Source organism: Carcharodon carcharias, chromosome 20 (genome assembly GCF_017639515.1).
Source record: "Carcharodon carcharias isolate sCarCar2 chromosome 20, sCarCar2.pri, whole genome shotgun sequence".
Classification (NCBI taxonomy): Eukaryota; Metazoa; Chordata; class Chondrichthyes; order Lamniformes; family Lamnidae; genus Carcharodon; species Carcharodon carcharias.
Genome location: NC_054486.1, coordinates 86,387,011 through 86,414,166, shown reverse-complemented (window position 1 = coordinate 86,414,166; position 27,156 = coordinate 86,387,011). Strand labels below are relative to the sequence as shown.

General features: G+C 40.6%; 1 protein-coding gene across 2 annotated transcripts in view; it reads right to left on the bottom strand.

Moving 5' to 3' along the window:
- Window positions 1–27,156, bottom strand: part of LOC121292579 (rho-related GTP-binding protein RhoJ-like) — a 41,509-nt gene that overhangs the window by 10,796 nt on the left and 3,557 nt on the right. For both annotated transcript variants that reach the window (XM_041214729.1, XM_041214730.1), the window contains exon 2: window positions 12,171–12,229. In XM_041214729.1, coding sequence (XP_041070663.1) covers window positions 12,171–12,229 — 59 coding nt within the window. The remainder of the gene's footprint in view (window positions 1–12,170; window positions 12,230–27,156) is intronic.

The window sequence follows — 27,156 nt, the reverse complement described above, 5'->3', positions numbered from 1 at the left end:
CAGCCTCAGTGCCAGCGAGAGGAATTATGCTCAGATAGAACGTGAAGTATTGTCTTTGAGTATAGGAGTAAGAAGATTTCATAAATACTTGTAGGGTTGTAGTTTCACGATTGAAACTGATCATAAGCCTTAACAGCTAATTTGAATCCAAAGTCTCCAGTACACACTCTAGCCTCAGCCCAAATGCAGAGGTGGGCTTCGATTTTGCTTGCTTATCAGTACAGACATTAAATACAGACGATCAGAAGATCATTGCAATGCCAATGTGATGTCTAGATTACCATCTCCATCAAAGGTAGAGCCCAACAGGGAAGATGCATTTTTCTTTTCACACATAGATGAGTTACCAGTTGATTACATTGGTAGAACAACTCTTTGGTGCCCTTAACTGGCAACAGTTTGCGACTATGTCACCAATGGGTGACCAACACAGATACTGGGTTTAGAAATCAGGTCATTTTTAAAAAATATATATGCGTAAGAATAAGTTGCCTGTTCATAAAGGTTGTGTTATTAGGAGCCAGAGTTGTAATTTCTGAAAGGTACAGATCACGGTTGCTCTGTGATCTTCATGGTCAACACTTAGGGATGAGCTTGACAAAGAATCTAGCGAGAAGCTATCTTTGATGGCCAGGGTTAGATAAAGGCATAGAGAACAGAGCGAAACAATGTGGATCATGTCAAGCTGTAGAAAAGCTGCAGTCAGTATCTTTGCAGCCATGAAAACGGCCAGTAAGAGTATGGCAGAGAATGCGCACAGATAATTTGAAGGGCAACAGCTATTCACTGTGATAGATAGCCATTCAAAGTGGGTTGAGAGATTTCCGATAAATCAAGCAACAGCTAAAAAAACTCTAGATATTTTGCGTAGTCTGTGGGTTATGGGTTTCCAGAGCATACGGTGTCTAACAATGAAACTCAATTTTGTTCAGAAGAGTTTTCAAATTTCATGAGAACAAATGTGATAAAACACACTAGGGTTCCACCGTATCACCCCACTTCAAATGGAGCAGCAGAATGCACAGCACACATTATTGTGCTCTTGTTAAGAAAACGCTAGATACAAATTGGAAGAAACATCAGATGTCACTGCATCACAAACTGGCAAGTTTTTTGTTTGTTTATTGTAACACACCCCACACTAATATAGACAGGATGCCAGCTGAACTGTTTCTTAGAAGAGAATCTAGAACAAGGTTTTCATTGCTGAAGCCACGTTTAGCACAGTCAGCAGAAGAGAAACAACCCAGGCAGAAAGAGAGTCATGATAGGGGTAGAGTGAGAGAAAGAAGTGTGAGGTTGAACCAGAAGGTTAAGGTGAAAGAGCATCATCATAAGTCGGTGAAGCAGTTACCAGGAAGAGCTATGAAAATGTGTGATCCTGTACATATTTGGTCAAGGCATTTGATAGTGGAAAGGTTAGGTTCGTACATTTAGATATGTTTTACCTTCACAGGTTCGCAAAGGAGAAGGGAGTTAGGAAGAATCAAATGAGTCTGATGAGTTGAATAGCTGGGATACGAGTAGAATACCAACAGTTACTCCAACACAAATTGTGTCTGAAACCTGTTCAGATCTGAGTCTGAGTCAAACAGAGATGTCTGGTGAAGTGGAAAATTCAATCGAAGGTCCAGGTCAAAATCGGTTTTTGTTGGAGAAATCTTCTCTTCAGACTCAGGCCCAGATGGGTGAAGGTTCTGAAAGTTTAGGTCAAGAAAGGAGATATCTTCTTAAGAATAGGAAACCAGTGGTTAAGCTGGACTTGTAAATAAATGAAAAACAAGAAATATATAGAAGTTGCATGGGATTTGAACAATGCGTACCTGCTCATTAAGGAGGACAAGTGCAATAGCTTAATAGCACCCTCTTGTCACCATTTATATAAGTATGTATATACAGCCAAAACTGGATTAAACTAGTTTCAGTTGGTACTTGACTTGACATGTGGCAAGCTGTCTCTTTTCTGTCCTGCAGATATATCACACACCTCTCTAATGTTTTCACATCCATCCTAAAATGTGGCGCCCAGAACTGAATGCAAAACACCAGCTGAGGCCAAACTAGTTTTTTTTTTTACAGAGATAAAAACAAAAAACTGCGGATGCTGGAAATGCAAAACAAAAACAGAATTACCTGGAAAAACTCAGCAGGTCTGGCAGCATCAGCAGAGAAGAAAAGAGTTGATGTTTCGAGTCGCCATGACCCTTCAACAGAACTGAGTGAATATTAGAAGAGGGGTGAAATATAAGCTGGTTTAAGGTGGGGGGAGAGAAGTTGGGGTGGGGTGCTGTGGTTGTAGGGACAAGCAAGCAGTGATAGGAGCAGATAATCAAAAGATGTCACAGACAAAGGAACAAAGAAGTGTTGAAGGTGGTGATATTATCTAAACGAATGTGCTAATTAAGAATGGATGGCAGGGCACTCAAGGTACAGCTCTGGTGGGGGTGGGGTGGAAAGACTAGCAGAGCATACAAGATTTAAAAATAATGGAAATAGGTGGGAAAAGAAAAATCTATATAAATTATTGGAAAAAACAAAAGGAAGGGAGAAGAAACGGAAAGGGGGTGGGGATGGAGGAGGGAGTTCAAGATCTAAAGTTGTTGAATTCAATATTCAGTCCAGAAGGCTGTAAGGTGCCTAGTCGGAAGATGAGGTGTTGTTCCTCCAGTTTGCGTTGGGCTTCACTGGAACAATGCAGCAAGCCAAGGACAGACATGTGGGCAAGAGAGCAGGGTGGAATGTTAAAATGGCAAGCGACAGGGAGGTTTGGGTCTTTCTTGCGGACAGACCGCAGGTGTTCTGCAAAGCGGTCGCCCAGTTTACGTTTGGTCTCTCCAATGTAGAGGAGACCGCATTGGGAGCAATGAATGCAGTAGACTAAGTTGGGGGAAATGCAAGTCTGCTTCACTTGAAAGGAGTGTTTGGGCCCTTGGATGGTGAGGAGAGAGGAAGTGAAGGGGCAGGTGTTGCATCTTTTGCGTGGGCATTGGGAGGTGCCATAGGTAGGGGTTGAGTAGTAGGGGGTGATGGAGGAGTGGACCAGGGTGTCCCGGAGGGAACAATCCCTATGGAACGCCGCCGGGGTGGGGGGGGTGGTGGTGAAGGGTGAAGGGAAGATGTGTATGGTGGTGGCATCATGCTGGAGTTGGCGGAAATGGCGGAGGCTGATCCTTTGAATGCGGAGGCTGGTGGGGTGATAAGTGAGGACCTCTGCAAATTTTGAAACTTGTGCGCCATACACCAAAGTCTAGGTCATTAATACATATCAGGAAGAGCAGAGGTCCCAACACTCACCCCTGGGGAACTCCACTATAAACCTTCCTCCAGTCCGGAAAACAAGCGTTCACCACTACTCTCTGTTCACGCCACTCAGCCAATTTCATATTCATGTTGCTACTGTCCCTTTTATTCCATGAGCTCTAACTTTGCTCACAAGTCTGTTGTGTGGCACTATATCAAATGCCTTCTGGAAGTCCATGTACACCACAGCAACAGCATTGCCCTCATCAACCCTCTCTGTTACCTCATCAAAAAACTCAAGCAAGTTAGTTAAACACAGTTTGACCTTAACAAATTTGTGTTGGCTTTCCTTAATTAACCCGTATTTAGCCACATGATCTTAATTTTGTCCCATTGTCTCTAAAAGGTTCCCCACCACCAAGGTTAAACTGACTGGAATGTAGTTGCTGAGCTTCTCTATTCGCTTCAACTGACTCACTACCAATCCCACTCCCAATGGCTCTAAGTGGACAGAAAACCTGTAACCACATCAATTAAAGGCTTCCCCCCACACAAACCTGAACTTTAACCAGTTTGCTCGCAAGGGCAGATTTCTGATCCAAAAATAAACCCAGTTCCTATTTCCTGCCTCCATGGCAAAAAACTTCAGCCCTAGGAGTACAGTCATTTTTCCAAACAAAGGTAGGAAATTCCTGACTCTTGTTAACAAATTGTATTCCCAAGAAGTACATTCAAAGTTTTATAATTCACATATTTTATGAACCCATTTTACAATTAAGGATACATTTAAATTATTTTTTATTCTTCATGGGATGTGGGCATAGTTAGCAAGATCAGAATTTGTTGGCCATCCCTAATTAGCCTCAAAGAGGTGATGGGTGCTGCCTTCTTGAGCTGCTGCAGTCTGACCTCTCTGTGGCAGTTTGGACCAATTGACTGGCTTGCTAGGCCATTTCTGAGGACAGTTAAAAGTCAACCACATTGCGCTGGGCCTGGGGTCACATGGTAAGGATGACAGATTTCCTTCTGTGAAGGACATTAGTGAGCCAGATGGGTTTTTCCGACAATCAATGAGAGTTTCATGGTCACCATTACCAAGACTTGCTTTCAATTCCAGATTTTTATTAATAAATTGAATTTTAAATTCAACCAGCTGCTGTGGTGGGATTTGAAACCACCCCCCCTCCCAGAGCATTAGCCTGGGCTTCTTGATTACTAGTCTTGTGACATTACCACAATGCCGCCTTCTCTCCTATGAAGTCATTGTATATTTGAGTGCACATTCTTTTACATAGATTATGAAGTCATTTTCATAAAAGTTTTATGTAAAATTCATTTGACCCCTTCACTGAATGTGTTGTCAAACTAGTCCTGGATGAATTGAAATTTGATCCAATTATGCAAAAGGAAGATCAAAACTATTTTCTTTGATCAACATCAAAAACTTCATTTCCTTGCCATCAATTCCACCTCCTTCCTTGTATTTCAGCCTGTGACTGTGTGTAATGTTCTCAACCTTTCCATCCTAATTAACCTAGGGCTGAGTTTCCGATCCCATATCCAGTCCATCACAAAGACTGCCTACTTCCACCTCCATGCTAATGCCCATCTCTGGCTCTCAGCCCAACTGCAACTAAAGCCCACAAGCTTTGGTTACATCCTAATTTGGCTACTTCAATGCTTTCCCACCTGCCTCCCATTTTCCAACCTCCATAAACTTGAGCTCATCCAAAATTGCCTCTAGCCTAAGTCACACCAAGTCCTATTCACTCATCACCGCTTTGTTCACTTACATACATTAGCTCCAATGTATAGATACTTAGATTTAATATTCTCATCCTTGTGTTCAAATCCCTGCATTGGCATGTTCTCCATTGCCATCTCCGCCCTAACTTCCTACAGTCATAAAACACTCCAAGAACTCGGTGTTCCTCCAGGTTTGCCCATGTGTGCAGCCACCCCTACCTTCACCCTGCCATTGGTGGTGGCACCTTCAACCATCTTGACCCTCAACTCTGGATTCTTGCCTCAAATATCTTTGCTTCTCCACCTCTCTCTCCCTCCTCCTGAGACACTACTTAAAAGCTACCTCTCTGACCAAGTATTTGTCATTCACCATAATGTTGCCACCTTTGGCTCAGTGCCAAATTTTGTCTGATTGCAGTAGCTGTATTCACAGAATCACAGGATTTTAATGGCACAGAAGGAGGCCATTCAGGCCATCGTATCTACACCTAATCTCTAAATGAGCATTATGACCTAGTGCCACTGCCCTGCCTTTTCCCCGTACCCTTGCACATTGTTTCTATTCAATTAATCGTCAAATGCCCTCTTGAATGTCTCGATTGAACCTGCCTCCACCACACTTCCAGGCCTGAACTACTCGTGTACTCTGGTCGCATTTGCTTCTTTTGCAAATCACTTTAAATCTGTGCCCTCTCATTCTTGATCCTTTTACGAGCAGGAACAGCTTCTCCCTACCTGCTCTGTCTAGCCCCCTCATGATTTTGAACATCTCTATCAAATCGCCTCTTAGCCTTCTTCTCTCCAAGGAGAATAATCCCAAACTCTCCAATCTATCCTCAAAGCTGAAGTTTCTCATCCCTGGAACCATTCTCATAAACCTCTTCTGCACTCTCTCTAATGTGTTCACATCCTTCCTATAATGTGGCGCCAAGAACTGTACACAATACTCCAGCTGAGGTTTAACAAGTGTCTTTTTTTAAATTCAGCATAACTTCCCTGCTCTTGTACTCAATGACCCTATTAATTAAGCCCAGGATACTATATGCTTCATTAACTGCTCTCTCCACCTGTCCTGCCACCTTCAATGATCTATGCACATATACACCCAGGTCTTTCTGTTCCTGTGCCCCCTTCAAAATTTCACCCCTTATTTTATATTGTCTGCTCATGTTCTTCCTACCAAAATGCATCACCTCACACTTCCCCGCATTGAACTTCATCTGCCATCTATCTGCCCACTCCACCAACTTGTCCAAGTTCTCTTGAAGTTCAACACTGTCCTCCTCATAGTTCACAACACTCTCAAGCTTATCATCTGTAAACTTTGAAATTGTCCCCTGCACGCCAAGATCTAGATCATTAATATATATCAGGAAAAGCAAGGATCCCAATACTGACCCCTGGGGAACTCCACTACAAACCTTCATCCAGCCCAAAAAATATCCATTGACCATTACTCTCTGCTTCCTGTTTTTCAGCCAATTTTGTATCCACGTTGCTACTGTCCCTTTTATTCCATGAGCAATAACCTTTCTTACAAGTCTGTTGTGTGGCAGTGTCAAATGCCTTTTGAAAGCCCACGTACACCACATCAACAACATTACCCTCATTGACCTTTTCTGTTACCTCTTCAAAAAAACTCCAGCAAGTTAGTTAAACGCGATTTCCACTTTAGTATTTAGTATTCTGAAGCATCTTTCAATATCTTACAACATTAAAGATGCTAGATCACTGCAAGTTGTTGTTGAAAATAAAAGACTTCCGGCAAATATAAAGAAATCTCCATTCTAATGTTTGTTTCAAATTAACTCTTTCTCTTTCACTGGCACTTGGAAAAGGAAATGCAACACCCACTAAATTCAAACTGATCTTGCAAGATATCCCTAGGTTGCATGACTAGGCAGGCACACATGACTCGGGGGGGACTGTGGCATAGTGATAATGTCACCGGACTAATAACCCAGAGGCCGAGGCTAATGCTCTGGGGACACAGGTTCAAATCCTACCATGGCAGCTGGTGGAATTTGAATTCAATTAATAAATCTGGAGTTAAAAGCTAGTTTCAGTAATGGAAACCATCATTGATTGTCGCAAAAAACCATCACTTTAGGGAAGCAAATCTGCCATTCTTACCAGCTAGGTCTGGCCTACATGTGGCTCCAGACCCACAGCAATGTGGTTAACACTTAATGACTCTCTGAATGGTCAAGCAAGCCACTCAGTTCAAGGGCAATTAGGGATGGGCAATAAATGCTGGCCTTACCAGTGACACCCACATCCCATGAAAGAATAAATATAAATTAATACTCTCCAAAAATCTACCCTGGATGTTTGACATGAGGTGGCCACCAAAGTTAATGCAATCTCAAATGCCTAGGAGAATTTTTGGCAAATGAGAGAGAGAGAAAAAATGCCTCAAGAAGTATACCACAGTAAGGCTAGCCGGCATCGCACTATATAAAGCAAACTGTCAACGTATGCTGATCACTAGCAATTTCCTCTCATCCAGCGAGACGGGGTTCTGGGGTCACAAGCTCTGAGGTAGCATTGGCTGCCATGGAGCTTTGACTGAATGTTAACAGCTGTGAGGCCCCTTTGAATCCTTGTATTTGTTTGAATGGTGGGTGTGGGTGAACTGGCTAATCTTTGAGGCCCAATTCCTTCTCCAAAAAGCCAGTGGAAAAATCAAGACTAAACACTTCCACCCCACCTCCCCCCACCCCTCACTCTGGGGTCATAGCAACTTTCAAGCTGCAAAATGGGATCACAGTGGGAAAAGGTTTGGGAAGCACTGCTCTTCAAACTAAAGCTGTTGTATGACTATTGGAATGTTGATCTCACAAAAGCAAACTTACCACATAATGGACGTGCACAGCATGTTCATTTACTCGCACCATAAACTTAGGTATAAGGAGGCCATTTCACTGTCCCTCAATTACCAGTACACCCTCTTCAAACTTACCCAACTCAGCACTATTTCTATGCTTGCAGAAGAGGACAGGGTGGTGGAGAGGGGGGTGCGGTTAGGAGGTGCAAGAAAGTTCTCATGTCAGACCTTGGCCATTGTGATGCTGATCACGTGAGGCACCAAACCACAGAGGAGGTGGGCCAAGGTGAAACTGGAGACCTCACTAAAGTTTGAATGAATTTTCTTACTGTACTTTCTCTTACTCATACACAAATATTTCAGTGCATTACCATAACACATCTTAGCTAAATGTATACTTCTATTTCTGTGATGTTCACAAATAGCCCAAGAAGCACAAGCCTCAGTGATGCCCACAGACTCAGCACCTTGGAGAATGCAGCATCAGTGAACTGATCTGAAGCAAGTAACAACCACACAAGAGGAAATACGCAATTACTAGGTGCACCCACCACCATCCGAAACAAAAATCCAAGAATGCTACTGGCCCCTCCAAGGTTCTTTCCTCCCTGCCAGTATTGCCCCTCCCCTCCCCCACTTCAGACTCCAACTGGCAAACTAGCTCATTATAGGAGCCAATTGATTTCCCCCTTGTTCAGAAATGACAGGTTGCAGTGGGGCACACACTTGGCGCCCATAACTCGTCAGTGGAATGGAAATGAGGTTGCGGCTTCTAAGTAGCTCGAGTTTCCCAGTGACAAGAAGAATGGGAGGCAGGTGCAGCCATCCACCTAGTTCGTTAAAATGAACAAATAGTCTCCCTGGTCCTTCTTCTCCATTAAATAATGCTCATTCACTTTCATCGGGTTTCACTCTGGATGGCTCAGAGTTTATAATCCCTTTCACATCTTTCAGAAAACAGATATTTCTCAGGGGTATATGGAACAATCCTAGCATAATGGATTGCTTTAATAGGACAGCAGCCTGGAAAGCAACCAACTACTTACACGATTATGTTCTGCATGTCACAAATGGCTTCCACGCTGATGAAATAGAACTCCTCCAGTTCACAGAGGCTAAAGAATACTTCGCAGGTGCCCATAGGGCTAGAAGGGTACCATCTATGTTGCACTGAGGTATCCTACTACCTGCATAAATGCACTGCTCTCATTTTGTTGCCAGTTGCCCACGGGGGAAAAAAAGATGAAAGTGCTTGTACTGGCAAACCATGCAGTCATTTACACTGTGACATGAACAAGGGAAGAAACTTTGTGCCTGCTGTTAGTGCTGGAGATTAATGTATATTAATGATAATTAATGGATACTACTGAGAATCATGTCTTCAGCTAATTGCATGCAGTGCACTACTGACTGACTGCTGTCGCTGATGCCCACAGCTTTGAATGAACCAGTTGTGTATAAGTTTGGGACTGAAGCAACATTGAAAGTCTTGGGTAATGCTATAGCTATGGATGGAGCAGGCTGGAGGTCAGATTTTAGGAGATGGCAGAACTCTTATTGCTGACTTCCCATCAAACTGAATTTTACCAATGCAGCTTTCCAACAGCACTCCAAGGGTGTGCCTCTATCTGGGGATAAGGTTTCATAGGTAAAGACAGTTGGCGCTTTGCAATTTAACCAACCTCTTATCCTTTCATTCCCCCTTCAAATGCTGGTTAACCATGTGGGTGTCACATCCAACATCTATTTTGAAATGCATTAAAATCTGGGGTTTACCTATCTGTTTCATGTTTCTTTGCTTCATATTACTGTTGTGTAATGTGGAGTTAAATCACGCAAGGAATTATAAAGTTAGCAGACAAGCAATTTTTGGTATTGGTGAAGTACAAGCTAAATGAGACGGTGATAGCTTATATTTAGTGCTGTCTAGCAATCATTTAAAAAATACACAAGATGCACAATTATAGTGTCTTTCACAACTTCTATCAAGCTATTTGTTGGCCAGTTCTGATTTACAATGAAAATTATCATAGAAGCAAAGACTGCAAGCCTTTCACATAAATCTCATTTAAAAATGAAGTTATCAAATCCTTAAATGCCATGTGCAAAAATAGCCAACGTTATGAAGAGGAAAATTGCTGTCTTCTATGCCAGGGAAGAGTTTAACCATATTTGGCTGGTGGTGGTGGGGAGGCACCAGGATTTAGCAGCAGAGAGGAGTGACAAGATGGATATAAAATTAGGAGTGGCAAACAGCAACAGAACTAACACTAGTGTAGAAAGAGCAAGAATTAGGAGGATAAAAAGTAAAGCTGATTTGCATGCCATTGGAATATGTGCGTGTGCAAGTCAGGTTATAAATAATGCTGATGAGCTACGTGCAGAAGTTGCCATATAGTGGCTCTAATAGACACCTGACTTAAACATGGACAGGAATGGCTTCAATGCACTTAGGAGGGATTCGAAGGGATAAAGACAGGAGGGGGATGGGGTGGCAATACAGGTCAAGGGCATTATTACTTTCCTACAGGGGACTATATGCCACATGGTCCAAAGACTGAATCTATTTAGTTAGAGTTAAGGAACAGCAAAGTAGTGTTACAATGCTGGGTGTTTAGTGTAGAACTTCAAATAATGAGAAGGAGATGGAGAAGAAAATCTGTAGACAAATTTCTAAGAAATATAATAGCAATGGAGCAGTAACGGTAGGAAACTTCAATTACCCTAACATGATCAGGAAAAAGGAGAATAAAGGGCAAGTAAGGGTGAAGAATTCCTAAAATGCATACGGGAGAACTTTCTTAGTATGTTTCTAACCCAATGAGGAAGAAAGCAAAAGCAAAATACTGCAGATGTTGGAAATCTGAATTAAAAACAGAAAATGCTGGAAATACTCAGTAGGTCAGGCAGCATCTGTGGAGAGAAACAGGGTAAACCTTTCAGGCTGATGACCTTTCATCAGAACTAAAGTTTGAAGCAGTGCAGAATCTAGTTCTAAGGAAGGAAGGGGGTCAATGGAGTGAATGTCAGTGAATAGAATAGTAACAGACTTCAGGAAGGATATAGAATGGTGAAATGGTCAGACACATTGCTGAAGCAATTAATGCAGTAAGTGCAAAGTGTTGGCCCTTGGGAGGAACATCATGAGGAAGCAGAATAATCTAAATGGTACTATTTTGAGAGTGGGGTGCAACAGCAGAGGGACCTGGGACCACACATTCACAAATCTTCGAAGGTGGCAGGGAAGGTTGAAAAGATGGCTGAGAAAGCAGATAGTATACTTTGTGAATAGGTGTATTGAATACAAAAACAAGGAAGACATGCTAAACCTTTACAGATCACTGGTTACCCCTTAGCTTGAGTATTGCGTACAATTCTGGGCACTATCCTTTGCGAAGGCCATTATGACTTTAGAGAGAGTGTTTGGAGAAGGTTGCTAGGATGATACCAGGAATAAAGGTACTTCAGTTATGTGGAAAGATTGGAGAAACTGGCACTGTTCTCCTTAGAGCAGTAAAGTTAAGGGAAACCTAACAGAGGTATTCAAAATTATGAGGGGTTTTGTTACAAGAAGTTTGGAGAAACTGAATGATTGGCAAAAGAACTAGGGGGGAAATGAGGAGAAATCCCCCCTTCCCCTCCACCACAGAGGGTTGTTGAGATCTGGAAGTCACTATTCGAAAAGATGGAGGAATCAGATTCTATAGGAGCTTTCAAAAGGCTTTTGCACATGCATTTGAGGAGAACTATTTTGCAGGTTTCTGGAGAAAAGGCTTCGTTGTGAGACTAAATTAGACAACTCTTTCAAAGTACAGGCACAGGCATGATGGGCCAAACAGCCCCCTTCAATGCTGTAAATTCCTAAGATTTAAAACCACTGTAATATTACATTGCATTTATAATGTGGGAAGCTGAAGTCTGAACATATTGTTTTACGCCTTTAAACAACCAAAACATTCAAAATAAAATTATTCCTAATCAATTTTGAAAATAAGATATCTAATCTGATCCAAGTACACAGAAAACAATTTCATGTAAAACAGATCCAATAAGTTGGTTATAGAACATTATCCGTAACTTCACAAATATCAGCAAAGCTGCTGCTACAAAAGTGAAGTTGTCTTTTCCTGTCAGATTTGACAGGGCTGAATGGTTAACATGCATTTTACAATGGTCAAAATGTTTCTATCCATCAAAGCAATTCTGTAAGTACTGCACATCAAGTTAATTTGTAACTGAATTCTCCACCTAACTTTTGCAATTCAGTACACATGACCCAAGCTTAAAGATGCTCAGTACAAGAATCCCAGCATATAGCACACGTTCAGTAGAGTAGGGAATTAAGCTTTTTCCATACCTGTCCAGCAGTATCATATAGACCAAGCAAATGTTGCTTTCCTCCAACGGTGATGGTTACTGCAAGATAAAAGAATTAAGTTAATTGCTACTCACAGGATTATTTTCCTAATGATAGCAAATAATTAACCATGGTTTGGGACATTAAAATATAAATGGCAAACATGTGAAATTATTAGTTTTTAAACTGGGAAATGCTTATTAGAAGGACTTAATCATTACAATAAATGGTGTTATTTTTCTTTTTACAAACTATATCTACAGTATTTTGTTGTCACTTATGACACTGGCTCACTTCGAAAGCACACAGGATAAAGACATATTTTCACATATTTTCTACTTTCTTGAAAATATATAGAGAGGTTTACAGAAATAAGATTAAAATTTGAAATATATATTAACAATAATTATTAAAAATAGCAGAATAAAATGCAAGCCTCTCACATTTATAATTTATACTTCATTAAGGTTTTTTCAAACTGTCAAAGAAAAGTTACCAACATTACCACAATTCCACTTGTCAGACTAGGGTTGCCTATAAGACATGTGATGACTATCACTTTCGTGGTTCAGACATACTCTATACAAGACCCTTTAGGCAACAGAAATGAAGATTTAAATTCAATGTAACTTTGATTGAAATCTTACATGGAGATAGAATAACAAGTATGCTAAGCTATGATACTGTCTAATCAACAGAATTTGACAGTATCCCTCAAAATGCAGGAGATAAGAATATAGCAAAAAAATGACTAGGGCTGTTATGACTGTATTAGTAGGGTACATAACAGAGTGATGGCCAGCAAATCACCAACACAACATTCACAACTGAGAGTTCAACAGCACAATTATTTAAAATTACTTTGCTTCAAGATTTGTGTAGCATAAGGTCACAATGTTTATCTTCCATCCTTTCTAGTCTCCTGAAGGTGTACAATTCCACTGGCACTCTGCAGAACCTCACCCTAATGGCCATTATACTCATGTTAGCAAAAACCTAGGAGGAACAAGAGAGTAATCTTCAAAACAGCACTGAGAATGTTGTTATGAATAAAATTGAGATATGAAAGATTTGTGTAGCATAAGGTCACAATGTTTATCTTCCATCCTTAAATGCCCTCTAAACAGGGCAATTAGGGATGGGCAATAAATGCTGGCCTAGCCAAAGATGACCACATCCCATGAATGAATAAAAAAATAGCTACCAAGAGACAGTAAATATAAAAAGGACTATGATTTACTTGCAGCATTGTTTCCATTTGCCCGTGCACTTTGTTTACTCAGACTGTCACACACAAGACACTAATCTACTAATTCACATACAAAGTTTGGAATACATGGTAGGAGTCACTAAGACAGAGCCGGATTTTCACAGATTTGGCGAGACTCCGCAGACCTTCAAAAATGGCAGGTAGGATTCATTTCTGACAGATCCAGCTGGTAGGGGAAAAGGAGCGGGTGTGATTCACACAGGAGGGAAACCTGAACTCAGCAGGGCCAACTGAACCCAGTATCGAGTTTAAACAGACCCCATTTTGGCTGTTGCAAGGGCCTTAGCCCACAGTGTGCGAGTCACAAATTGATGGAGCAGACATAAACATTCTTGAAGGGTGGATAAGGTCTGTATAACTGTCATGATCTGAAGTTTCATAAATCCCCTTCTCTTTAAACTTTCAAAAAAATACAGGCTGCAATTGTCACAAAGTTAAAAAAAAGTCTCTGCTGAACTGCTTTTATTGACAAGCCATCTGCTGCAGGTTAGAAAAGAAAACAGCAGCATCTGGTCACTTGGCTTCAATGGAGTTATTTGTTGACATTTCCCCAAGGGCTATTATTATAGGATTATGAATGCTTGGCTGAGTTTCAAATCTATTATTCTTAGGAGTTTCTGAATTCAACTTGATTGACAGTTTAAAGCAGCTATTAAAGAATTAGCTGTCTTTGATGTGGGGTCTGAATAGAAGTTTGTTTGCTTTTATGAAATTAACCACTTACGGAGATTTAAAACTTTGAATGGGTTTCATAAATAGGAGTTTTTTTAGGATCAAGTGTGAATGAACGAAGTCTGTATTAGATTGTTAAAAAAATATTTTTTCATCTGCACGTGGCTCCTGAGGTCTGTTCATGATGGGTACTGGGTGAGTGGCTATAGTGGCATGGAGGGCATGAGGGGCCATGGATGGAGGATGAGGGTGTGTGAGGGGTGAGAGCTAGAGGGCCTACCAGCTTCTGAAACAACTGCCATTGAATGCATAACAATGTTAATCTAAGTCTATATAAGTTATGTACAAAATAAAATAAATTCTTTCAAAGCTGCAACAGATCTTAGTATGCAAATGGTCCTGACAAACAGTTAAACCTCAATCCTTATAATTTATGATGCCAGCGTAGTAGCTTTAATACATTAGATTTCTTCCTATTAGATTATAGCATTATTTGCCATATTATTTTTAAAAATCTACAGAAGCCCAATAGAAATAGTTGCAGACTGTCATTCATCTCTAGTCAAAATTGACTTCTTTATTGGCAAATTCTGTGCTAATACACTGATTATATCAGATATTCTACAAATAACACATTCTATTTACATAGAAGAAGTAAACAAAACTGAAATTACACTTAATTAGTTAAAAATAATAGGAATTTAGAACACAGTAACTTCTTATATGATAGCCTCCAGTTAAGGCTCTTTCTGTGGCAGGCATGTCATGTGAGAGTCTACAGATTCCAACTAGCTAGCTTATGGTTTGAGCCAATTTTACTTTAAAAAAAAAATGACTGTCAGTATTTCTGTCTGCATTGCCAGATGTCTTCTATTAGCTAACAAGGTCAATGAAACCACAAACACGAGAGCAGCACAATGAACAACCTATAATATTACGCTAGCTGATTCAGTTCAGAATTTTACAAGTTGGTGTTATATTTTGAATTGTCAAAATGTCCATCGTAAACACTAACTTACAGGAAATCAAATCACCTTTTATTAGCTGATTCATTACCTCTGATTGTTAGCAAATTGAAACCAGCAAGTGGTGAATCTAGACTAATGCACAAATATTTAGTAATTGCAATCAAATACTATACCCATAAAAATATATCCTTTTAAAAAAGCGGGAAGTTTAAAAACTGTTATTTATGCTTGAAATTTGAATAATATTTTGGTAACTTTAAGCATGTGCTATATTTATTTTGTATTTGAAAACACTTTATCCACATGTAGCAAGACTCTTCCTGAAAAGATTTATACTTTAATGAGGTTTTTTCCCCTCCAAAATAGAAAAAAAAATAGATTTCCAATGATAAATGCAATTTAATTCATGCTAGGGACTTTAAGCAAATTGGAGAACTGATAGAATATGTGAAATTTTATTTCAAACTTTTGAGGATTATAATTACAGCTCCGAATTATACGATTTAAGGTAAAGGTTCAACAGTTGGACAAATTTTGAATGACAAAATGAAGGTGTACCTTCACCAATATAATAAGAAAAAATTCCTCCTTCCTCCAAAAAAGATTCAGTTATTTATTAGCTACAAACATTCCTGTAGATATTTTCACTGGAGGGGTGCGAGGTGCAGGTCAGGAAGGATTTAAACATAAGGATGCAAGTTGAACATTGGAAAAAGAGAATCAATATACAGTACATCAGTGAGGATGGGTTGGTGGGTGAATGGGACTTGATATAGGATAGCATGAGCAGAACTTTAGATCAGCTGGAGTATGTGGAATATGGAGAATGGTAGACCAGCCAAGAGATTATTAGGTTACATTTGTTAATGGGATGTGGGCATCACTGTCAAAGCCAGCATTTACTGCCCATCCTTAATTGTTCTCGAGAAAACACTGGTGAGCCACCTTCTTGAACCATCCAGTTCTTTTGTAGAGATACACACAGTGCTGTTGGGTAGGGAGTTCCAGGATTTTGGTCCAATGATGATGCAGGAAGAATGATATATTTCTAAGTCAAGATGGTGTGCAGCTTGGAGGGAGAGCCTGCAGATGGTGGTGTTCCCATGTGCCTACTATTCTTAACCTGCTTGGCAGTGGAGGTCATGAATTTGCCATCGAAGAAACCTTGGCGTGTTATTGCAGTGCATGTTGTGGATGGCATTCACTGCAGCCACGTTACGCCAGTGGTGGAGAGAGTGACTATTTCAGGTGGTGGATGGAGTGACAAACAAGTGAGCTGCTTCGTCCTGGATAATTCAAGTTTTGAACGTTTTTGGGGCGGCATTCACTCAGGCAGGTGGAGAGTTCTATCACATTCCTAACACGTGCCTTATAAATGGTGGAAAGGCTTTAGGGAGTCAGGAGGCGAGTGACTTGCTGCAGAATCAACATCCTGGGGTTACCATTAACCAGAAACTAAGCTTCACCAGCCGTATAAATACTGTGGCTACCAGAGCAGGTCACAACCTGGGAATTCTGCAGTGAGTAACTCACCTCCTGACTCCCCAAAGCCTGTCCACCATCTGCAAGGCACAAGTCAGGAGTGTGATGGAATGCTCTCCGCTTGCCTGGATGAGTGCAGCTCCAACAACACTCAAGATGCTTGACACTACCCAGGAAAATGCAGCCTGCTTGATTGGCACCTCATCCACCACCTTAAACAGTCACTCCCTTTGCCACCAAGGCACAGTGGCAGTGTGTACAATCTACAAGATGTGCTGCAGCAACTCACCAAGGGTCCTTCAAAAGCACCTTCCAAACCCGCAACCTCCAGCACCTAGAAGGACAAAGGCAGCAGATGCACGGGAACACCATCTGCAAGTTCGCCTTCAAGTCACACACCATCCTGACTTGGAACTATATCACCATTCCTTTATCTTTGCTGGGTCAAAATCCTGGAACTCACTTCCTAACGGCACTGTGGGTGTACCTACACCACATGAGCTGCTGTAGTTCAAGAAGGCAGCTCACCACCACCTTCTCAAGGGCAATTATGGATGGGCAATAAATGCTGTTCAAACCAACAACGTCTAAATCCCATGAAAGAATAAATTAAATTTTTAAACAATACCCAACATCTAACTTGCTCTTGTAGCTACAGTACTTATGTGGCTGGTTCAGTTAAGTTTCTGGTCCATGTTGATCCCCCAAGGATGTTGATGGTGCAGGAAATGGTGATCATAATTTAGAAGGGACAAAGTGGAAAATGCTTCTGGTCAATCACCAAAGAATTATTTTATAATTTTTCAGAATGTTATATTGAGACCCATCTCATGTTTGTCATTGAATGTCAAGAGAAAAACAAATCTTACACTTAAAGCACCTTTCATTACCACAGGATACCCCAAAGCACTTCACAGCCTATGAAGCACTTTTTTGAAATGTAGTCACTGTTATAATGTAGGAAACATGGCAGCCAATTTGTGCACAGCAAGCTCCCAGAAACAGCAGTGTTATAATGACCAGATAATTTGGTTTGGTGATGTTGAGAGATAAATATTGGCCAGGACACCAGGGATAACTCCCCTGCTCTTCTTTGAAATAGTGCCATGGGATCTTTTACATCCACCTGAGAGGACAGGAAGAACCTCAGTTTAATGTCTCATCTGGAATTTGGAACCTTTTTGCAGCACTCCTATGGAATATCAGCCTTGACCTTTGTGTTCAAGTCCAGGAGTGAGACTTGAACCCACCACCGCCTGGCTGAGAGGTGAAAGTGTTACCAACTGAATCAGGGGTCACACGACTAAAGAAGAGATGGTGAGAACCTGTCATGTTGGAGATGGCCATTGCCTGACACTGAAGTGGCGTGAATGTTTGTCCCCACCTTATTGTTGTTCAGGTCTTGCTGCATGTGGCCACAGACTGCTTCATTAACTGAGGAGTTGCTATTGAAACTGAATACTGTGCAATCACGAGCAAATGCTCTCACTTGTGATCTAATGATGGAGACAAAACCATTGATGAAGCAGGTGAATATGGTCAGACCGAGGATTCTGTCTTGAGGAACTCCTGCAGCGATGTGTTAGGGCTGAGATGATTGGTCGCCAAAAACACACAAACATCTTCCTCTGTGCTAGGTATGGCTCCAGTCAGTAGAGTGTTTCCCCCGATTCACAATTACTTCAATTTTACTAGAACTCCTTGATAACACACTTGGTCGAATGCTGTCTTTATATCAAGGGTGGTCACTCTCACTTCACCTCTGGAATTCAGCTCTTTTATCCACATCTGGGCTAAAGCTGTAATGTGGTCTGGAGCTGAATGGTCCTGTCAGTACCTGAACTAAGCAGTGGCGAGTGAGTTGTTGCTTGAGTTAAGTGGTGCTTGATAGCACTGTCGACAATAACTTTCATCGTTTTCATGATGATTAAGAATAGATTGATGGGGTGGGAATTGTCCAGTTTGGATTTGTCCTGCTTTTCGTGGACATGACATGCCTGGGCAATTTTCCACTTTATCAGTTAGATGCCAGGATTGTATCTGTACTGGAATAGCTTGTTTAGTGGCACAGCTAGTTCTGGAGTACAGGTCCTAAGTACTATATGCAGGATGCGCCCACAGCCTATAGACTTTGCTGTAGCCAGTGCGTTCAGCCTTTTCTTGATACCATGCGGAGTGAATCCAATTGGCTGAAAACTAGCATCTGTGAGGCTGGGGACCTCAAAAGGAGGCCAAGATGGATCATGCACTTAGCACTGCTGACTGAAGATAATTGCAAATGTGCTATGTTTTACATTGAATTGCTGGGCTTCGCCATTATTATGGATCATCAGGAGCAGCCTCCTCCTCCGGTTAGATGTTCAATCATCCATCACCATTCATGAGTGGCTGTGGCAGAACTGTGAAGCCTTTATCTGATCCATTAGCTTTGGGATTGCTTGCACTCATTTTTAGGTTTGCCTGGTGTTGCTCCTGACATGCTTTCCTCACAGATCAGGGCTGATCCCTTGGCTTGATGGTAAATAGTCGAATGAAATATATTCTGGCGCCATGAGATTATGCATTATGGTGAAATAGAATTCGGCTGCCAACAAGGATGCCCAGTTTTGATTTGCTAGGTATGTTCTGAATCTATGTTGGAGGCTGGTCTCAGTATGAAGACAGGGCTCTGTCTGCACAACAGCCAGCTGAATCAGTAGCAGTGCTACTGAGCAACTCTTAGTGATGGTTATTAAGGCCTTTCACCTAGAGTGTATTGTGCCCTTGCTATCCTTAGCGCTTCTTCCAAGTGTACAATATGGAGGATTCCCGATTCATCACTGAGGGAGGGAGGGAGGAAGGGAAGTGGTAATCAGCAGGTTTCTGTGCCCATTATTGACCCAAATCCATGAAACTTCATGGGTTCCAGAGTCAAAGTTGACGGCTCCCAGGCAATTTCCTCCTGACCATACCACCACTTCTGGTCGGTCTGTCCTGCCAGTGGGGCAGGACATTTCCAGGGATAGTGATGGTGGTGTCTGGGACATTCTTGTGAGGTATAATTGCATGAGTATGGCTATGCCATACTGTCTGTGGGACAGCTCTTCCAATTTTGGCACAAGTCCCCAGGTGTCAATGAGGAGAACTTTGGTGACTAAGCAGAGCATGTCGTTATCATTTCCTAGGTCAATGATGGGATCATTCTTATTTCTTCATAGCAGTTTGATACAACTGAGTGACTTGCTAGGCCAGAGGGCAGTTAAGAGTCAATCACATTAATGTGGTTCTAAAGTCACATAAAGGACAGACCAGGAAAAGGATGGCGATTTCTTTCTCTAGTGGACATTTATGAATCAAATGGGCTTTTTTGTTTCGTAGTTACATTATTCTGGCGTTTTAATTCCAGAGTTACTTAATTAATTGAGTTTAAATTCCCCAGCTGCCAAAGTGGGATTTGGACTTGTGTCTGAGATTAGCCTAGGCCTTTGAATTACCAGCCAGGAACATAGCCTGCAATACTGTCCTTGTTATTGAAATAATCATGTGTGGAGGTGGTGATGGTGTTAGTGAGGGATTCAATCCAGATGACTGAGGTAGGGGCGAGAGGCATTTGATGCTGTGACAGCGCTGGTAGGCTGTCTTTGTGACGAAAAGGATATGAGGTTGGAAATCTAGCTCAGAGTTGGACGGGCCTTTTTGCTTCAGCCTGAAACAGTTGTAAGGGAGACGGCTCGACTTTTTCAGGAGGGTAGGGAGTTTGCGATGTGGGCTGAAAATGAGGTCTTTGGTCTTCTAAGATTCGAGGCAGTGGATGAAATTGAGAAAGGTGCTTGAAAAGACGGGCTGTCCACGTGATGCAAATGGAAGCTAACTGGAGATGTAGGTAATGCTGCCAAGAGGCAAGATATAAATTGAGGAACAGTGGATTCTTGGATGACATCCGAGGTGATGGGAGGAGAAGCCCTTGTTTTTTTTTTTGAAGAAAAAGTTGATGACAGTAATGTTCAAAAGGAAGGAAGGCAGAGGCAAAGAAGCCATTTGCAAGAAATAAAGAGATGTTAGGAGAATTTTTTCTGCAGAAAATTGTTATAAACTGACATTGGTGTTGAAAGTGGAATCTAGAATAGCCTTTAAAGCTACATTTTTAATATTCTTTCGTGAGACGTGGCTGTCAGTGGCAAGGCCAGCATTTGTTGCCCATCCCTAATTTCCATTGAACTGAGAGGTCACCAGTGACTGAAACTAGCTTTCAATTCCGGATTCTATTATGGTAATTGAATTTACATTCCACCAGCTGCTTTGACGGGATTTGAACCTTTGCCTCCAAAGTATTAAGACGAAAGCAAAATATTGCAGAGGCTGAAAACCTGGAATAAAAACAGAAAATGTTGGAAAAACTCAGCTGGTCTGTGGAGGGAGAAACAGAGCTGACGTTTTGAGTCCAATGATTCCGGCTGAAGATGAGTCGTACGGACTTGAAACGTTAACTCTGTTCCTCTCTCTGCAGATGCTGCCGAACCTGCTGACTTTTCCCAACATTTGCTCTTTTTATCTCCAGAGCATTAGCCTGGGTATCTAGCTTACAAGTCCAGTGACTTTACCACTATGCCACCGTCTCCCCATACATGGATAAATAAAGAAAATCTTAAGTGAATGGGGAAAGGGAATGAGACTGAGTGAACAGTGCTGCTCTTATGTTACTGAGCAGCATAAATTTCCCCATTTATAGTACTGCCAAATTTACTGTTCCATAGAAAACTTGGATACTTTAGGAGGATTAGGTCAAATCATTAACATTTTAGATGCCTAAAATGTCAGGAAGGAGGAATGGCATTAATAATGCACACAAGTTAATAGCAACTGCCACAAATAACTGAAAAACCGTATACCTGCACTTAATTTTGTAGCTCAAGTTCATTAACTTTGATTTGTCAGCATTAAGCACTGAGAAAAACAGCACACTGGACAGTAGTGTGAGGTGCCAATATAGGGTGAACTAAATTTTACTGGAACTAGCACAACTACAGAACAAACAGGATACGACATCACAGTTGTAAGGAAAGATTATAAAATAGCTCAGAAGTACAGTTTCTAAAAATAGAGCGCACTTTCAGCAAGTGCAGATGAGACTAATTCTTCAAGGATGTTGCAAGTGCTAATTTATGACAACTTTTCTTAAAACATTGGTTATACACTATACATTCAAAAGTACGCATAACACTTGACAAAACCTGTTACAATCCGTTTTGAGACAAATAACTTTTAAAAAGAAATTTGAATTCCAGTGACCAACTTAAAGGAATTGCATGGCAAGATTTCAAGTTTCAAGGCTTTTACTGTAACATACAAACTAAAAGCAACAGTGACTAAACATTACTTAGCGGCAACTAATACTCTAAACTACAGAAAAGATAAACCTTATTCATGTCTTATTGTGATCGATAAGCCCATGCTGCATATATACACCTTACAGCATGCTCTCCACTGAACTACAGACCTGGATTTTTGTGCGCAAGCTGGATGAGCAAAGTTGGGAGAATTCCTGGCTCTGCGAACATGACTTTTGAAAATGGCTGTCCGGACACCAGATTTTTGGTCTGGGGGCAGGGAGTGGGATAGATCAGAAGTTGGGGGCAGGCGCAGAGGTGGGTTATGTGGAAGGCCTCCTCAGGGCTCTGGCATTCTGTCCAAGAATTTTTAAAGAAGAATAAAACATAAAACATTCCTCTAGCTCTCACACTTCACCTCCCAGCCAACGACCCATGCCCCATCTATGCCAATCCATGCCCTACACCCACCTCTCCATAATCTCTCACATCCTCCATGCCAACGTATGCCCCTGTACCCACCCCCCATGGCCCTTCATAGTCTCTATGTGAACTCCTGTCGAAGCATGTCCCCCATCCATCACCCATTTGCCCTAACACCTACTATGTGTATGTTCTCGGGGTTTGAGGTATATAACCCTTTTACTCTTAGTCTACCCTATCTCAGATTTGCTGTGGGGTTATTGATAGAAATTGGACCAGACCAAAACTAAGAAGAAACACGTCACCACTTATAAAGGGGTAAGTGAAAATCAAAACACGTTTCTGTTTACGGACAGATGGTGAGAAATCAGGGCTGTTTAAACTAAACCTTTTTGCCTATTTATTAAAGGCTGACAAAGAAGCCTTGAATTGCACTTTGTGTAATTAAAACAATTGAACCCTGACTTTTAAGCACCTTTAAGGTAATTTACGTTCATCAAGAATAGTTTATTACAAGTAACTGCCTTCCTGTTCCCAGCCTGCCTTAACTATTAATTGTCTCACTAGCAGAAATTCAAACAGAACTGTTTAAATAAGACAAAATCCATTAATGTTAATTTGGACCAACATAGAACCCCAAAGATTTGTAGTATTATCAAAATCTCACACATGCCAACTCACCTAGATCTACTGTGGGCAGACTTCAGGACCCATGCAGAAATGAAATAAAATAAAATTTGAAGTGTCTATTGCAAACTTTACTATATTAAAATAACCTCTAAAACCGACTTACTATATTTGCATTCCTTCAATTGCATAAAGCCTTACAACAACAAATGTTTCATTCAAGTGCACGATCCCTTATAAGGACAAGCATTGGAATTCATTATCCCACTAGAGGTCATAGTCTATAACCACTTGTCGGTGTCAATCAAATTGTGAAATGGTAAGCATCCTATTCTGGTAATATACCTTTGTGTAATCAGTCATGCAGCACTAGTAAGGTAATGAAAAACCCCAGGCTTACATCAGAGTGAAATAGCAAGCAATGAGTTTTTTTTTAAAAACACCAGGCATTTTTTCAAAGATTTAAAGGGCAGGTTTTTATATGGTTTGACAGCCTGACAGCTCCCTTTGACAGGTGTTTGACAGTTCCTCTTGACAATTTTGACAGGTGTGTTGAACTTGGCAGTTAATGAATTCATGCACTTTTTACACACATTCATGCCTACATTTAACAATTCCAAAGGGCACCTTACCTCTGCCAATGGTGTCCCGGGATCTGATCCAAAGGGGTACCTGATCGCTTCAAAGGTACCCAAAGAAATGCACAAGGTTCAGGCCTGCTCTGCACACTTTAGGTTTCACACTCCTGGGCTACCAAAATCTGACTTGAATGGAAGCAGCTGATGATTTAAACGGTCAACTCCCTCCGCAAAATGTGCATGTATAAAATGTAAACCACTCCCATTCCCGCCCCCGTAAAAATGGTAAATGCCATGTTCGGGGGCAGGATTTGAAATTTCTGGGCTTTTCTGCTATTTTTCCCCATGGCAATAAGGCTCTCCATTGTGTTGAAAATCCAGGCCACAGTCTTTTTAGGAAACAGTTTAAAGTCACTCCCAGCTTCCAATAGGTACACTTCCCATTTTGCCAAGTCATGACTGTCAAAGGTCCTTCCTCTCAAGATCCAGAGAATACCTAAACTGACTTTGAGCAGTGATTCCTTCTTCCAGCCTCACCAGGGTGATTCTTCCAGTGTCTCTAAATTGATGTGCATTCCTTCTCTTCGAACAGTGGACAAGCTTTCTCCAGCATTCGGCTTGGTAGCTAACAGAGAAAACAGCTTTTTCCCTCTGCAGCCCACAGCCACTGCTGTTCTTTGTCTCTTTCTCCACCAGATTCTCTCTCTCTCTCTGTTCCTGTTCAAAGTCTCTGACGCAGAAGGGCTACAAAATCAAGAACATCTGCTTTTGCCTTTGTCTTCAGGTGTTAAACCTGGCACACGCATTTCAATAGCACATGACCTGGGCCCCCAGTCTCCATGGCAACTAGGCCACACAGGCCTGTCATCTGCAGAACACATGGCAGATCACATGACTCTCTTCATTACTTCATTTTATCTTCAATAAAAGAGACAGTTAAAACATAACCATCCTGCAAAACCTCACATTTGTAACAAAACTAAGGATATGAGATAAGTTCAATGCAAATAATACGCGGTTGGGCTCTCAAAATGTTCATCTATGAAGTACCATTGGAAAACATTCATCCGTTTGTGCATTTAATAAAACAAATGCACTACAGCCTTTATTATCAGACTAGTGACATTTGAATAGTAACTAAACATCAATTATTCTTCCATTCACCTTTTTGATTTTGTGTTAATCTGAAATATTTACTGTGAACAAAAGTTGAACTCAGGCACAAAATATTCATAATTTTGAAAATGGTTAGTCTCATGGGTCCGGGTAAATTAGATTCCATATCATTAAATATTTAACAAATGTGCTGATGCCTGCATACTAAAATCAATGGAATGTTATAAAGCACACGAAAGACTGAGTTGGCTCAAATAAGTTAATTTGAATTTACGCACTAGTGGAATTTGGTCATTTATTTAAGATCAAGTTGAACATTTCTTTGAAAACAAAAATAAACCACACCATAAAAATGGATAACATTACTGCCCAAATTGTCTCGTGTCAGCTAAATAAAATGCAATACATTACTAGTGGATAACGAATTTCTAAAAATAACAAATCTCATAATTTTCTACGGTGGCCATAATGTTTCCAACTAATATCCTTCCGAAGGTACAACAGACACTTCCTAAGGTATTCTAGATGCATTTTCAGCATCTTACAAGTTTTGTGAGATACAACTGTTTCAAATCATCGCCCTCAGAATAATACTTTTGAAAATAGATTTGTATTCCAGCAATAAAATGCATCAGATTTATCTCAAGAACCATATTAGCTAAGTTAAATAATGAAAGACCAAAAAGGAAATTGGATGCAGTCACAAAAATTATTTGGTTTTATCTACAGTAGGCATTCTGAGATGAGTAGCACATCTGTGCACGTGCAATTGCAGTACTTTCCATCTCTCTCTGGTTGTGTGATTTATCACATACAGTAATTATACATCATGGTCATTGTGAATTAGCTAGGGACCAATTAAATTCTATCCTAATGCCATATGTCAAGTTACAGCAACTTATCCCATGATTCCATCACTTCTTTTCATATTCAGCAAACTCAACATTATTGATTGCTGGCCAACTGAAAATAAGATTGAATGTGCTGAGCTATTTATATAAAACATATGTAATAGGCCTTGATCAAAATGATTTCACTTTCGTTTTGAGGGGGCTGAAGGATTCCCACATCTTAGTTCACATATTTAATTTGCAAACATCTTTGTTGAAGTACCAAATGTTTTTGATGTTGATTTGAAGTAATCCAGAATTTTCTTCTATATATGCTAATAAGGTCCCCAACAGAATGCCAATAAAAGGAAACACATTCAGCAAAATATCACAATAGCACATGCAAAGAACATCTTGTGAAATAGAATCTGGTCCATGGTCCTATTTTGTCAAGTCAGCGTTTAAATTAAGGAAACAATATTAAATATCACAATATGAATTAGTAACTTTGTTACCTTGTCTTATACTCAACTTCCAGCTATGCCACACAAATTAGGCCAGTCAAGGGAAGTATCATGACATTCACACTGCTCATATTGCAGTATATCCTTTTTATCCTCTTTTAACAACAGTTTTCTCCCACTCTTTCCTCTCCTAAAGCCAGTGACAACTTCCTGGTGAACAATTCAGTGGATGGCAATCATCCTCTGAAGCCTTTTTCTCCACTTCTGTGCTGTAAATGTCATAAGGTTATTTGACACTAGGCATCATCTCAGCCAAGGTTGATTGTATTCTTGCTCAACTTTCAAACATTCAATCCCAGGAAGAGGAATCCTACCTATGTTTTTTTTTCCCCCCTTCCCTAACTCTAGGACAATGATGCCAATTGTGGTAATGTACTAATGCCTTGGCTGAGATTAGCAAAATCTGCACTCACTATAAATTGAACATTGGACTATCCTGGTCTGCATTGTTCAGCTACTCAATGGGTGAAATTGCTGAGCCTGAGTAGAACAGTACTATGATGCTGTCTGCAGAAGTAGTGTTTTGGGATTTTGCTCTCAGTTTTGAGAAGCTCCACAATAGAGTTAGTGTATTTGTACATTAGTGAGAAACTAGCTGTAGCATATCAACAGTAGAGTCTGAACTGCTACTTTGTCCCGGTATTATTACTTTGACTTCCAGAAGTAGAAGAATGGGTAATTGATTGCCTTCAAAAATGACTTAGCCATTTAACAATACTACTTTCATAATAGCTGTACAGTGAGTTACTGTAAAATAGGTCAAAATACTACTGTGTTACCATACCATTTAAACAGTAGTTTCTAAAAGAATATATAGTATGTTGGTTGTGTAAATTAAATGTTCCATTTTCACTGAAACAGTGATTTATTATAGGCGTTGGATTTTAACCAATTGAGATTATACTATAAACAGCATGCTTCACTGTAATGGAATGCAAATCTAATGTTTACACTCCAAGGGGAATTAAAATAAGAAACCAGCTATTCTTGACAAATTTTACATGCAACATCTGTAGAATATGAAATTTATACTGCATCCAAAGCTGGATACCCTTCCATTTACGCACCATATTTATTACAACAGTCTACAGGAGCATATTGAAATTGGAGCGCTTCATAGTTGCATTAGTATGGAACATATATAAGCTAAAATGCAACAGGAAAATCCAGAATCCAAAGGTCAGTAGCCT